This window comes from Rhinopithecus bieti, unplaced genomic scaffold, assembly GCF_001698545.2.
Source record: "Rhinopithecus bieti isolate Rb0 unplaced genomic scaffold, ASM169854v2 scaffold_75017, whole genome shotgun sequence".
Taxonomy (NCBI): Eukaryota; Metazoa; Chordata; class Mammalia; order Primates; family Cercopithecidae; genus Rhinopithecus; species Rhinopithecus bieti.
This window is the reverse complement of record NW_016827593.1, coordinates 134,072-149,451: the sequence shown is the minus strand read 5'-3', so window position 1 is coordinate 149,451 and position 15,380 is coordinate 134,072. Positions and strand designations below refer to the sequence as shown.

General features: G+C 36.8%; 1 protein-coding gene across 1 annotated transcript in view; it reads left to right on the top strand.

Moving 5' to 3' along the window:
• Window positions 1-15,380, top strand: part of ZNF280C (zinc finger protein 280C) — a 65,625-nt gene that overhangs the window by 38,152 nt on the left and 12,093 nt on the right. The window contains exons 6-10 of the mRNA XM_017863978.1: window positions 1,354-1,511; window positions 2,711-2,811; window positions 3,585-3,731; window positions 9,983-10,114; window positions 14,705-15,018. Coding sequence (XP_017719467.1) covers window positions 1,354-1,511; window positions 2,711-2,811; window positions 3,585-3,731; window positions 9,983-10,114; window positions 14,705-15,018 — 852 coding nt within the window. The remainder of the gene's footprint in view (window positions 1-1,353; window positions 1,512-2,710; window positions 2,812-3,584; window positions 3,732-9,982; window positions 10,115-14,704; window positions 15,019-15,380) is intronic.

The window sequence follows — 15,380 nt, the reverse complement described above, 5'->3', positions numbered from 1 at the left end:
ATTTATTTTTATTTCTGTTTGAAAGTTGGAATATGGCAGATAAGAATATAGTATCTTTACTTTGCTGTGCCATCCTCAGTAAGTAATTATAATACTTTGTACTAAGAACAGAGGCAGATTATCATGTTGGAAAGTTTTTGTTCCTTCTTGTATTTTAAGAGTTTGACTCCAGGATCCACCTAATTGTATTGTTTTCAGATAGCTTAAGAAAAGGCAAAATGTATTTTAATTTAGGGGGAAATTATTTCTTTTCCCTACATTTATTATTGAACTAGGAGGTTTCATGAGAAACTTACATTTTCTAGCTGACTTTGAATCTTACTTTTCTTCATGTCACCAGAAGAACCACTATGCAGCATGACCTCCTCCATACTAACCTTATTTAAAGCTCAAATTTTTCAATTTTAAAATAAATTTCAGACATTTACCAAAACCAAAGAGAAGTGTTTTGGAGGTGTAAAAAAAGATAAAAACCCAAACCTTCACAATAATTGCTATCTAGGTTGATGACATTATCACTTTGTTTCAAGATTATTTTCTTCAGTGATTCATAATTGTAAATAGTTGACACAGTTTTAAAATTGTTGTTTACATTGAATATGCTTACTTTGAAATTCAGCAAAAAGTTTTAGTAAGCCCTTTGAAAACAGTATGTCCATTTATATTGTACTCTCTGCCATTGAACATCATAGTTCCTTCTCTTCAGAAGCCTTTTAGAGAAGCTAAAATAGCAGACGGTAAAACTGAAAAACAGGCGGTGCTACAAAGGGCACAGCCTGCTAAGAAAAATGAATAGTTTGTGCTAACAGTGAGCCAGTATAATTAGATAAAACAAAAGGTTCTTGTAATTAGAGGCATTAAAATTGCTATTGCATGCATTTAGAAACCGAGACACAAATAAAAATATACCAGCAGTTTGTCTTTTGAAGCGCTGAAACCTTCAAAGCTTTCAAAGATTTGTCTATTCCCTGTAGCTGTTTTTGGTGGTAGGGTTTCCGTCCTTTCAGTATTTTATTTTAAAATGTAAATAGTATTTTATGTATGGAAAAGAAGCCTGCTATTTTTCTTTGCTAAAAAAAAGTTTTAAATCTAAAATAATGATAAAGTGTTACAGCGAATTAGTGGTGTTTCTTACGACTACGTTAATGGATTATTTTTAAAACAAAGATGAAAAAAACCTTACTGAGCCACTTAATGAAAATAAATTATTTAAAGTACACACTTTTCTAGAGGGCTTTCAGGCCTCAGAGATGTTATTTTGAGTAATAGAATTACATTTTTAAAATTTAGGTTCAGAGACTTTTCTTTGGTTATAAGTCTGAATTTTTGCTCTTATTGGCAAATTGTTTATAGGTTTATGAACCACATGAAACATCACTTGGAACTTGAGAAGCAGAACAACGAAAGCTGGGAAAACCACACCACCTGCCAGCACTGTTACCGGCAGTATCCCACACCCTTCCAACTGCAGTGCCACATTGAGAGTACACACACTCCCCATGAGTTTTCTAGTAAGTGAAAGTTTCTTTGGAATCCTGAATATTACTGACTTTGATCATCCAAACTGTGAGGAACCCTTAAAAATTCTGACAGAAAATAAAATAAGAAGTAGACTTTGTAATTTGAGGGCAAAATTGAAAAAAAAATCATAACTTTTATAAACTTAGATTAAATGTGTTACTAAAGCCAGGTGTGATGATGCATGCCTATACTCCCAGCTACTAAGGAGGCTGAGGCAGGAGGATCACTTGAGCCCTTGAGTTCAGTACTGTAGATTGCTGTGATCAGTTGCACCTGTGAATAGCCACTGCACTCCAGCCTGAGCAGCATAGTAAGACCCTGCCTCTAAAAAAAAAAAAAAAAAAAAAAAAAGTAGAAGGAAAAATTGTTAAAATTGAAGTCCCTCGGTCAGGCGCAATGGCTCATGACTGTAATCCCAGCACTCTGGGAGGCCGAGGTGAGTGAATCACCTGAGGTCAGGCGTTAGAGACCAGCCTGACCAACATGGAGAAGCTCCATCTGTACTAAAAATACAAAATTAGCCAGGCGAGGTGGCGCGTGCCTGTAATCCCAGCTACTCGGGAGACTGAGGCAGGAGAATCACTTGAACCCAGGAGGCGGAGGTTGCGGTGAGGCAAGATGGTACCATTACACTCCAGCCTGGGCAACAAGAGTGAGACTCCATCTCAAAAAAAAAAAAAAATTGAAATCTTTCTTATAAACAATTCATTAGTGGAAACTTCCTTGGCATAACATGCATTGTGTGTAGGGGACTAAATTAGAACACCCAGATTCCATGGTTTTCAAATTTGAAATCAATTGTCTTGATTTACACTTTAGACGAAAAGTAACTGCAAAGTTAGTTAAGATTTAGAGTCTGAGAAGCGAACAGATTTGGTTCAGATTCCAACTTTGCCTTTTACTACAACTGTGAGATCTCAAGCAAGTTACTTAATTTTTCTGTGCTTCTGGTTCCTCATCTGAAAAATAGGAATAAAAAATAACAGTACCTTCCTCGGTGATGTTACGAGAATTAAATAAGCTAATATATCCTTGGAACAGCATTACAGAGTTAACAGCTATAAAATTGTTAGAACCACATCACTATTACTTCTACTATCATTATTACTTGTTGTTGTTATGGATGTACAAAATGAATCTTTTTTATACACATCCTTAAATGGTATAATGTGTTTTTTTCCACTTTCAGCTATTTGCAAAATCTGTGAATTATCATTTGAAACAGAGCATATTCTTTTACAACATATGAAGGACACCCATAAACCTGGTGAAATGCCATATGTTTGCCAGGTACACACACATTTTATTGTGTAGTTAAGTGTTTGTTTAATTTTCATATGCCATGAAATAGTATTGTTCTTTTGATTTTTTTAAAGCCATTTAAATAAAATTAGTTACTATGCTAAAATTGAAGACCCTCTTCATTAGTGGAAACCCCTTGGGATTAACTCATGCATTATAAGCAAGGGGTGGAGTAGATTTTGCCTGTGGGTTGTATTTGCTGACCTCTGCACTAGATGAGGAAATGCCCTACTAGAGAAAGACAAATATGTGGGTTATCATATAGGGAAGATTATAGATATGCTAGAGAAATAGGAAAATCTCTTAGTTATAGAAAACCGATTTAAATGCTTTGGGATCAGTGTTCCAGAATTTGAAGTGGCTTCCAGTAACAAGGAAGTGAGATAAAGATAAATTGACACTGGCATAGCATGGATGCTATTTAAAATCTGAAGAAGAGAGTACTCTGTTTTATATAGCAGGAAAACTTTTAGAACAAGATTTGGCAGAGCTTGAAAATTCGCATCAAGATAGGGGTGGTAGATTTGAAAAGAAGAAGAGAGTCTTACTGTGTTTTGGAATATATGCCTAAACTTTGAAAGATATCTTTCAAATGTTATCTTTATTACTTGCAGTAATATGATTATTATTAGTTGTATAGGTGGCAGAGCTGTACTAGTAGTACATGTTCTTCCAAACAGATGACCTGTTATTGCTACTTTGATGTAATTGCAAGAAGTTATAAAATTTCAAATTAAACTAAGCCTTCTTTATATTTCTAGGTTTGCCAGTTTAGATCATCAACATTTTCTGATGTAGAAGCTCATTTTAGAGCAGCACATGAAAACACTAAGAACTTGCTATGTCCATTTTGCCTCAAAGTTAGTAAAATGGCAACCCCCTACATGAATCATTACATGAAGCATCAGGTGAGATTAAGCAGTTCTTATTTGTTCATGTTGTCTTAGTGAAAAGATACAGATCTATATACATCTATATCTATCTATAACTTAGAACATTGGTTAGATTTGTTCTGGACAGAAAGCAAAGTTGTTCTGAATGACACAATTAATTTATAATTTATGCTGAATAACTTGTGAGACTTTCACTTATTTTCCTTGCTTGCTTTCTGGTGACACTGAGAATCATAAATAGTCAAAGTTCTGAAAGATAGCTAGAAATAGGAACCCCAAAGTGGAGGGAAAAACAGAAGATTCATGAAATACTTAAGTTAGATATTTCAGGACCTAAGGGTGGTGGGACTGGGAATGATTTTGGAGGTGCTTATCAAGAGCAGGAAAAAATAAGTTTGAATGGAGGAACATAAGATAAGGACTCATAGCCTTGTGTTTTCCTCTTTCTCTTGAAATCTTATTTCTACTTTCTAGCCCACTTTTTATTATGAGACATGTGGTTGTCATCAGTAACCCAGAATTAACTTTTGTAGCAGCCATTAACAAAGGAAACAGCAAGAACACTTATGCCCAGATATGTGAACTACACCAGAGAACTATATTTAGGTTGTAACTTACTTCCTTTGTGACTTTTGCCAGTTCTGCTATATAATTTCTGGGATACCAGTATTGATGCTTGCATCTTTCCCTTGAATTCTGATTTTATGCTTACTGATTCTTTTCCTCAATTAGAGCATCCTGTGGGCTGAAAACTTTGATGAAACAGTGGGCCTATTCTTGCGTGTTTGAAACAGCAATAGTGTCTTTGCCAAAAATCAGAAGTCAATGGATTTACTAAATCTGGTCATGTAATCGAGTTTTGCCTCCTCACTGATTAGCTCATTACATTTTCTTAGTATTAATTGCATTGTCTCGGCAAGTTCATTCAGTACCAGCGCTAACGTGGCCCTTGATTGTAGTCGTTGGATGATCATGAAATCAACTTGTAGTTAATTGGAAAAAAAGTCATAAAAATAGAATTTCCAAATACGTTCAGATTACCTGTGTTATGACTTATATGATATCAGTGTCTTTTTTTTTTTTTATCCTGGTAGGCCATCTCACCCTTAAAAACCTTTGGCAAAATCTTTCTAGGGTTTCCCCCAACAGTGTTCACTCAGATGTTAATAAGTGTTTCCCTCTTAACTTGTTCCTAGTGAAAGAAATTTAGCGAATGGCTGGATTTACAAAATTCATAGGGGTGTTTTTTCTTTATTTTTAAAAACAAGACTTTTCAGAGCTTTCAATATGCTAATATTGTAAATCTCTAAGCAAGGGATATAGTATGTAATGGTCCTCAAACATTTTTAACCTTTGAGCCCTTTATTTTCACAATACCTATTAACATTTCTTGAGGTATAGAGTTTGGGAAACACCATTCTTGGTGGTCTGTATTTCATTTTTTGGCCTTCAATTTTGAAAAGAAGAATGGAGCATAAAGCAGTATCTCTGACTGTCTAATTATGGGTCTTCTAACATAATTCTTTTGCCTATGCTTTACTAAGCTCTAGAGTGATATAGATGTAGATTCGAAAGGAGTGATAACATGCTTAGAAAGGTAAGAAAGACACAGTGAACCCACTTTGTGAGCTGTGTCTCATAAGTGGTTTATCTGATCTGTAGTCATTCTTCATACCCTAAGTTGTATGCCTTAACTTACCGTATGTATTGGAAAGAGTTACCCAGCAGGTCTGAGTTGCTCAAATATTGCACAATTTCAGAAGTGCCTGCTTGTATAAGTGCCCCTTGGCTAAATGTTAGAAATTGAGCTCCTAAAATGTTCTTAATTGATAAAGAGTGTTTTACATGCCTGGAACCTTGAGCCATGTTGTACCAGTTTGTCAAGAAAATTTGCACCAAAAAAATACGGTTATGGTAACCACTTGCTTTTCTTGCAGTGGAGGGAGTCGTCTGAAAATTTGGTGGCTTACCCCTATGAAAAACCTAAGCTCTTAGACTCAAGAGAGCTTTCCTGTCAAGCAACACTTTATAGGTGTTACTGCAGTTCAGTGCTGAGGGATTATATGCGTATTGCTGCAGTTCATTGCTGAGGGATTAAGTGTGTCCTGTGTGACTCCACTGGAATAGAACTCTTAGAAGCTGGCACCTGGTAATCCTCTGGAAGCTATCCAGTGCATCATTTTCCTTTATTAATCCTGCTCTGTACCCTTACACTGTACTAAAACATAGCCATGAGTATAACAGTGTCTTAAGTCCTATCGATCCTTCTGCTGAATCATCACATCTGGGAGTAGTCTTAGGGACCACTGAGGTGCCACAGGTGCTATCTTAGTCTGTTTGAGCTGCTATAACATGCTATGATACCACTGACTGGGAAGCTTAAACAACAAGAACTTATTTCTCTCTGTTCTAGAGACTATAAAGTCCAAGATCAGGGCACCAGCTGTTTAGTGTCTGGTGAGGACCTGCTTCCTTGTTCATAGATGGCCATATTCTCACTGTCTCTTCACATGGGGGAAGGGGTGGAGAGAGCTCTCTGGGGTCCCTTTTATAAGGACACTAATCCCATTTTGACAGCTCCACCATCATAATCTAAATACTTTCCGAAGGCTCCACCTCTCAATACTACAATATTGGAAATTAGGATTTTACCATATGAATTGGGGGGCGGGGAGGGGGGGCACAAGCATTCAGTCCATTTCAGGTGCTCAATTTTTTTTGTTAAGTTTGGAGTACCTAAAGAGTAGGCAGTCAGCAGTGAAGAGGTAAGATTCTATTGATGAGGATCATCAGGCTTCTCTGAAGGTATTTGCAGTTTGCATAATTATTCACAAAAGACTCAAAAACCTGAGCTGACCAGTATTATAAGCTTGTAATTGAGATGGCATTATTAGTGCAATTTTATATAATAAGAATTATTGATTATATTTTATTCTTTTTGAAGACTTGGATTGCAACTTTTTTCTAAAAATATATTATTATGTCTTGAGTGATTTTGGAGTTAGCAATGCAGTTTATACATTTTTTAACAAAGGATGAAAGACTCCAGATGTGTTACATATCCTCATTAGCTCTTTAATAATAACAATAAGCAGTTAACATGTACTAATCACTTACCATTTGACAGCCACTGGTGCTTTTACATGCATTATCTTGTTTAATCTTCACAGCCACCCTATGAGGCAGGTATATGATTGTTTTCATTTTATAGTTGAGGAAACAAAGCTTTATAGAAAGTAATTTGCCCAGTGTCACATTCCCTAATAAATGGTGGAGTCAAAAATTGATTTCTAGCCCACGCTTCCACTGCAGACTCATATTCCACATTGACATTAGGTCTAAAGGCAGAAATTACAGATAGTTACCCTTGAAAATCCCTCAAATTGGCCAGGCGCAGTGGCTCATGCCTGTAATCCCAACATTTTGAGAGGCTGAGGCAGGTGGATCACCTGAGGCCAGGAGTTTGAGACTAGCCTGGCCAACATGGTGAAACCCTGTCTCTACCAAAAATTAGCTGGGTGTGGTGGTGCATGCCTGTAATCCCAGCTACTTGGGAGGCTGACGGGGGAGAATCGCTTGAACCCCGGAGGCAGAGGTTGTAGTGAGCCAAGATCATGCCACTGCACTCCAGCCTAGGAGACAGAACGAGACTCCGTCTCAAAACAAACAAACAAACAAACAAACTCTCGTATCACCCAAAACCATATAGTATGCATGTAAAGAAGCTCAACACTTAACTTTTTCTCTACCCTTGGAACAAGTTACTGTTTCTTTGGTTAAACATTTTATTTTAAAAATGTATTAGTTGGGCATGGTGACTCACACCTGTAATCCCAGCACTTTGGGAGGCCGAGGGGAGTGGATCACTTGAGGTCAGGAGTTCGAGACCAACCTGGCCCCATCTCTACTAAAAATACAAAATTAGTGGGATGTGGTGGCAGGAACCTGTAATCCCAGCTACTTGGGAGGCTGAGGCAGGAGAACTGCTTGAACCCAGGAGGCGGAGGTTGCAGTGAGTCAGGGTCACGCCATTTCTCTCCAGCCTAGGCAACAAAAGCAAAACTGTATCTCAAAAAACAAAAAAAAAAGTATAATCATCCATGATCATTCGCACAATGCAAGCATACATACATAAGAGAGATATGCAGGACTTGAGTCCAACTAAGGGAATAGTAGATTAATGTCTCCCATCTTGGGGCTCTGGACAAATAAATACTCATTGAATGAAATGGCAGACACTTTGAACTAGTTAAATTGTGCCTGCTGCTCATTTGTACTCTGTCAGTCTCTTGCCTCACTTTATTTCTTTATTTAACAAATATTTGAGTGCCTAATAAATGTCAAGGACTGTTTTAGGTACTGGGGATACAGAAGTAAGCAAAGCAAGGTTTGTGCTCTCTAAAATATGCATCATGGTAAAGAAGGATTTGTGTGTGTGTGTGTGATGTCTGAATGTATATGTGTGCCAGCTGATGGTAAGTACCATGGGAAGAAAATACAGATAGAGGGAATGCCAGGGCTCAGGTGAAGGAGTAGTTTCTGTTTTTTAAATGGTGTGATTAAAGAGGGCTTCTCCAAAGGGAATGAGAGAGTAAATCATGTGGCTTACTCATCTGGGAGAGAATGTTCCAGGTAGAGGGAACAGTAGTAGGTAGACAGTGAGGTGAACATATACCTAGGATATTCAAGGAAGAGCAAGAGGCCAGTGTGGCTGGAGCACAGTAAACAAGTGAGAGGAAACATAGTAGTAGATGAGGTTGTAGCAATAGAATGTAAACCAGATCATTTAAGGACTTGTGAGCCAGAGTCAGGATTCTGGAGTGTTATGGAAAGCCATTGGAGGGTTTAACCATGTGAAAGTTCTGTAACATTTTAAGATCAGTCTGACAGCTGTGGGAAGAATAGACTGTAAAAGGAGAAAGGATGGAAATAGGGAGAAGATAGGCTATTGCAAGAGTCCTCGTAAGTGGCTCAGACAAGTATGGTAACAGTGATTGGAGGTGATGAGAAACTGAAAAATTACAAATTTTTTTTAAGGTATCACTGACAGGTTTTATTAATTTGTTGAATGTGGGATGTAAGAGAAAGAGAAGAGTTAAGAGTGACCAAGTATTTTTGTCCTGAGCAGCTGCAAGAATTTAGTTCCCATATACTGAGATATTGGGAAGAGTAGGGAAGGTACAGATTTTGTGCCCTAGAATTCAACTTCTTTGTCTAGAAGTTCTACTAGAGTCAACTTCTTTGACTCTAGAGTTCAACTTCTTTGTCCATGTTGATTTGAAATACCTATTAGACATCAAGAGATGTCAAGTAGGCAGTGGGTGGATGCTATTTAAAGCCATGAAACTGGATTGGAGGTATAGGTAGAGAAAAAATTTGTGGGAACTATACTCTGGAGGAACATTCTCTCCATCATCTTAATTTGCTGTCTGTTACTTGGCTGTGTTTTTCTTCTTTCCCCTTCTCTCTTGAGCACCTACAGGTAAATCTGTTTGTGTTTACTGTACCTATGGTGTGATCACACACCACACTTCTAAAATAGTCTGAAGGTCAAACTAAAATAGTAATGCAAACACCTTATCTTTATATATTGCTTTGACCTTTGTAAAGAGCTTTTATTTAGCAAATGCCTTTTGTGCACCAGTAACTCCACTAGGTACTTTCATACATGTTACCTCATTTGGTTTTCCTAAAAGATTGTGTTTTATGTGCAAATAATGATGAGCTGGTGGAGATACATCTTTAAAGAAAGCGTTCTTTTGTATTTGTATGTTGTTCTAAATTTATAATAACTGTAAAATATATTTTAATTAATGAGAACAGATACATAAAGATTGCAATTGATAATGTATAGTAGAAAGAACACTAACCAGCTATGGGCAAGTGACAAATTTCTCTTGGGTCCTATTTCCCATTGGTAAAATAATAATGGGACTAGGGTTTGAGGAGGAATTTAGTCAAGGGTTTCTCAAACAATAGATTGGAATCCATTCTTATTTATGCCACTACAATCAGTACAGAACTTTTCCAATTAAAATCTAATTATATACTTTTTATGTTTGATCCTTATATGGTAACTAATGCTTTTGAAACTCAAATACTAACACAAGGAGTACTTTTAAATAATAGATCATTTCGAATTGTCTGTGGTGGGAGATGATAAAATTCTGGTTGTAAATTTATTTAGATTTTAGAATTAAGAGCAATTTCAGGTCCTAGGATTTGTGGTGGTGGAAGTTATTATATCTAATCTTTTCTGTAAACAGAAAAAAGGGGTTCATCGTTGCCCAAAATGCAGACTACAATTTTTGACCAGCAAGGAGAAAGCTGAACATAAGGCACAGCATCGTACATTTATAAAGCCTAAAGAACTAGAAGGATTGCTCCTGCGAACAAAAGTGAGTTTGTGAGGGGGTTTTTGGTGGTTTTTTGCACATTCTATTAATTTTTTTTTATTTTTTATTTTTATTTATTAGGATAGAAGAATAAGGATCTAGTGTTAGGAATCACTGGGCAACGGTAGTTAACAATAATTTATGTGTATTTCAAAATAACTAGGAAGAGTGGAATTGGAATGTATCCTAATACAAATAAATGATAAATGCTTGAGGTGATGGATACCCCAGTTACCCTGATATGATCATGTACATATTGTTGCTTGTATCAAAAATATCCATGCACCCAAAGTGAGTTTTTAAATATGCTTTGTATTTTTAACATTTGTATGATAATAGAAACCCAAAACTACTGCCTGGTTTTATCTATTGAATATAATATTAAAATTGACCTCTGATTGTTTATTAAGACTTTAATTTTTAGGTTTATCCTTCTTATTGCTGTAAAAGGAAAAACTTCTAACCATTGTTTTATTATTGATTGACGTGGTTTGTTGGAGGGGTATTTCTAGTTGCAACTAAGATTGTAGACTAAGTCAGCAGGTTGTTTCAATGTTCTGTAGGCTGTTTTTGAGCTATTCCAGTTGTCAATGTGTATGTCTTTCAGTTGCTAGACTATAAGATACTTAAGATCAAGAATTAAATTTATCTTTGTGTCCCCAGCATCTGTCGTAGTGCCTTGAATGCCACAGGTTTGTTGAAGTTGGTATTACTAATCTCTCAGAAAGCAAGTTTTGCTCCTGAATAGCATAGCATTGCTGTTTTCGATGGAGGCAAGCACACATCAGACTACAAATTTCTTTCTTGTTTGCCTTATATACCATAAGTTTTCTCTGACTTTTTTTTTTTTTTTTTTTTTTTTTTTTTTTTTTGAGACAGTCACTCTATGCCTCAGGCTGGAGTGCAGTGGCGCGATCTCAGCTCACTGCAGCCTCTGCCTCCCGGGTTCGAGTGATCCGTGCCTCAGCCTCCCCAGGTAGTTGGGATTACAGGCGTGCAGCATGATGTCCAGCTAATTGTTTGTATTTTTAATAGAGACCGGTTCACCAACATGGCCAGGCTTGGTCTCAAACTCCTGGCCTCAGGTGATCTGCCCGCCTCGGTCTCCAAAGTGAGGGGTTACCAGGCATGAGCCCCACACCTGGCCCTACCGGATTCTTTACATTAAAGTTAGCTCTTGAATATTTTCTCCAGTGAAGAGATATGTAATCCAAGGTGAGATAATCCCACATATTTGTATTTCATTTTGAGTACATACTTTTGAATGCGAGTATGTCTGCCATTTAAATTAACAAAAATAATATTGAAACAATTATTTGAATTATCTAGTGAAGATAAACCAGTCTGGCATCTTCTGTGCAATCCATTTGTTCCATGTGATATTAGACATGCAGAATATTAATGTAGGCAGAACAGTCCTCCTCTCACATCTTCCCTTATTTAATAAGATACCAGTAGTAATGGTAATATTGTAATAATGATACTATATGCTTATAATACTTTAGGAATTAAGTGTTCAGTGTGCCTTTCCATACATTTTATTATTTAACCCCCAATTTTAGTGATGATCCAATGAGATAGACAAGGCAGGGGTATACCCCACATTAGAGATGAAGAGGTTTCAGAGAGGGCTAAATCCTTACTCAAGGTCATGTAGTAGGACGAAGGTAGTACTAAGATCTTAAACTTGGATTTTTGACTTCCCAGTGCTTTCAAAAAATTTATTTCTGTTGCAAGCTACAAGTTCTGCTTCAGTGCTTTCTGTGATACTTCATATATTTCATAGGACTTCACAGGAAGCTGTTCTTTCAAGTACATGGGGAAATGTAGTCAAATGATTAAAGAGAATGTTAGTGGGTGGACTGTTTTCTGTTATTAACCAATAGATACAAACATTTTCTTTTTCCAAATAGTAAATGATAAATTTATATGTTACCATTAAGGAAATTCTGAGGCATTATTATAACTTACCATGCTGTATGATGAATTGATGTAAGCTCCACCATAACCTTGGAAGCTGAAATCGTGCCCCCTGATCCACCAGGAAGAGGTCACATTTACTGAAAATCTGTTTTATAGTTACCAGAGTGTAATTCAGGCCTATTACATTTTGACCTCCTCTATTGTGAAGCCTTTAGTTAGGGTTTTTTTTTTTTTTTTTTTTTTTTTTTGTGAGACGAGGTCTCTCTCTGTCACCCAGGTTGGAGTGTAGTGGTGCCATCTCAGCTCACTGCAACCTCTGCCTCCTAGGTGCAAGCTGGGACCACAGGCCACAGGTGGATGTCACCATGCCCAGCTAGTTTTGTTGCATTTTTGGTAGAGATGAGTTGCCCAGGCTGGTCTCAAACTCCTGAGCTCAGGCAGTCCACCCACCTTGGCCTCCCAAAGTGCTGGGATTGCAGGTGTGACCCACCACACCCGGCCCCTTTTAATTCTGTCAAAGTGTAAAATAGCTATGGAATGTCCTCTTTCGATATTCATCTAATTTGTACTAACTCCTAATTATTTGTTAATATCTGTTAACATACAACTGTTATCAATATAAAACTAATACTTACAACAGTAAGTAAATATCAAGATAAATTTCATTTAATCGGTATGACCATTTAGAATAAGTGGAAGGCTTATCTGATTGCAGTTTTATACTTGCCACTTTCAAAATAATGATTTTAACTTTTTGTATTGTAGTGATTTTTTGGTAACAGTGTTATTGAGATGTAATTCATATATCACACAATTTACCCATTTACAGTGTACACAGTTCAGTGGTTTTTAGCGTATTCAGATTTGGGCAAACATCACTACAATAAATTTTAAAACATTTTTATCACCCTCAAAAGAAACCCCATACCCTTTAGCATGCACTATTTCCCCTCCACTGGCCCTGTGGAAACTTTAGTCAGCTTTTAGTCTCTATGGATTTTCCCATTCTGGACATTTCGTGTTGAATCATACAATATGTCATCTTTAGGGACTGGTTTCTTTCGCTTAGCATAATGTTTTGCAGCTTCATTGATACTGTACCATGTTCCAGTACTTCATTCTTTTTTGTGGCTGAGTAATACTGCACTGCATAGAAATTCTACCTTTTATTTATCCTTTCATCTATTGGTGGGCATATCCATTTGTCTTTCTGATCATCCATCTTTGCATTAATTCAATGTGCAGTGGGTAATACTGCACTGCATAGATATTCTACCTTTTATTTATCGTTTCATCTATTGGTGGGCATAATTCTCTTTTCTATATACATCCACTGCAGTTTTTGCAAGTACAATACTAACTGTAACAAAGCCTTTGTAAATCATATGATGAGGTAAGAAACATGTAAACTGCCAATCAAAATTGCCATTTGGGTCATTTGTTTTTTGAAAACACAGTTATCCTATTGGAATTTTTACATCCACTGCAAGTAAAGCTAATACAAGTAAGCCAAGGGGACGTATAGCTAAGTCCAAAGCAAAACCCTCTTACAAGCAAAAGCGAGAGCGCAACAGAAAAGTTTCCTCTTTTGGCTGTAATGCTGCTGTAAAATTCATGTACAAGTTTTGTGTGAACATATGTTTTCATTTCTCTTGGGTATATACCTCTGAATACAGTGGTGGAGTCAAATGGTAACTCTTACCTTTAATATTTTGAGAAACTGCCAAACTGTTTCTCTTTTTTTGTTGTTTTGTTTTGTTTGAGATGGGGTCTCGCTCTGTTGCCCAGGCTGGAGTGCAGTGGTGCAATCTTGGCACACTGCAACCTCCGCCTCCTGGGTTCAAGTGATTTTCCTGCCTCAGCCTCCTGAGTAGGTGGGATTACAGGTACCTGCCACCGTGTCTGGCTAATTTTTTGTATTTTTAAAAGAAATGGAGTTTCACCATGTTGGCCAGACTGGTCTCAAACTCCTGACCTCAAGTGATCCGCCCACCTCGGCCTCCCAAAGTTCAGGGATTACAGGCCTAAGCCACCACACCTGGTCTGCCAAACTGTTTTTCATTGTAACTACACTGTTGTGCATTCCCACCAGCAGTGTATGAGGGTTCTCATTTTTCTATGTCCTAGCCAATACTTGTTATTTTGTTATTGTCTCTTTATTACAGCCATTCTGGTTGGTGTGAAGGGACATCTCATTTGGGAATTGATTTGCATTTCCCTGATGACTAATGATGTGGACCATCTATCTCTTCATGTGGTTGTTGGCTGTTTGTATATCTTCTTTGAAGAAATGCCTGTTCATCTATTTTCTCTTTGGTTGCTTGTGCTTTTGGTGTCATTATATAAGAAACCATTGCCTAACTCACGCTCACAAGGATTTACTACTGTATTTTCTTCTAAGAGTTTTGTAGTTTTACCTTTTAAAATTTGGTCTTTAATACATTTTGAGATAATTTTTGTATATAATATGAGGTAGGGATTCAAATTCTTTCTTTTGCACATGGATATCAGTTTTTCTAGCAGCATTCATCAAGACTATTTTTTGCCCCATTGGAAATGTTTTGGGACCCTTGTCAAAACCAATTTACTGTAAATGTGAGGGCTTACAATGATATTTTAATACTAATATGATGGTTACTTTCTAAAATACATATTGGCTTTGTTTTATAGGTTACTATTCGAGCTTCACTTGGACCTCACCAGTCAAAATTACCAACTGCACCTTTCGGTTGTACTCCAGGCACTTCTTTTCTTCAGGTCACACCTCCGACATCTCAAAATACAACTGCTAAAAATCCTAGAAAATCTAATGCCAGTAGATCTAAGACAAGTAAGCCTCATGCACCTACATCCACTGCAAGTAAAGCTCGTACAAGTAAGCCAAGGGGACGTATAGCTAAGTCCAAAGCAAAACCCTCTTACAAGCAAAAGCGACCACGCAACAGAAAAAATAAAATGAGCCTTGCTTTGAAGAACTTAAGGTAATATCTTTTATTTCTGATATACAATACAAATTTAATCTTAGGTATGAAATTTACCATATCACAGAACCCTCTTACACATTTAGATGATAATCACTTATCTGGCATAAAGACCAAGCAAATGAGAAAAGGTACTTTTACAACTACTGAGCAGAACTTGAGTCATTGTGTTTATTCTCTAATTTTCATCTTTTATACTAATCTTTTATTTTATGCTTTTATCTTATGATAGATTATGGGTTTATTTGATCCCTTTTATTCCAGGGAAATGTTAACTGGTGTTAAATTTTTTGCACTTATTCTAGCTTGTTTCAAAGCAAATTTTCAAATTATGAGTCTACTTAAAGATCAATTTAGGGCCGGGC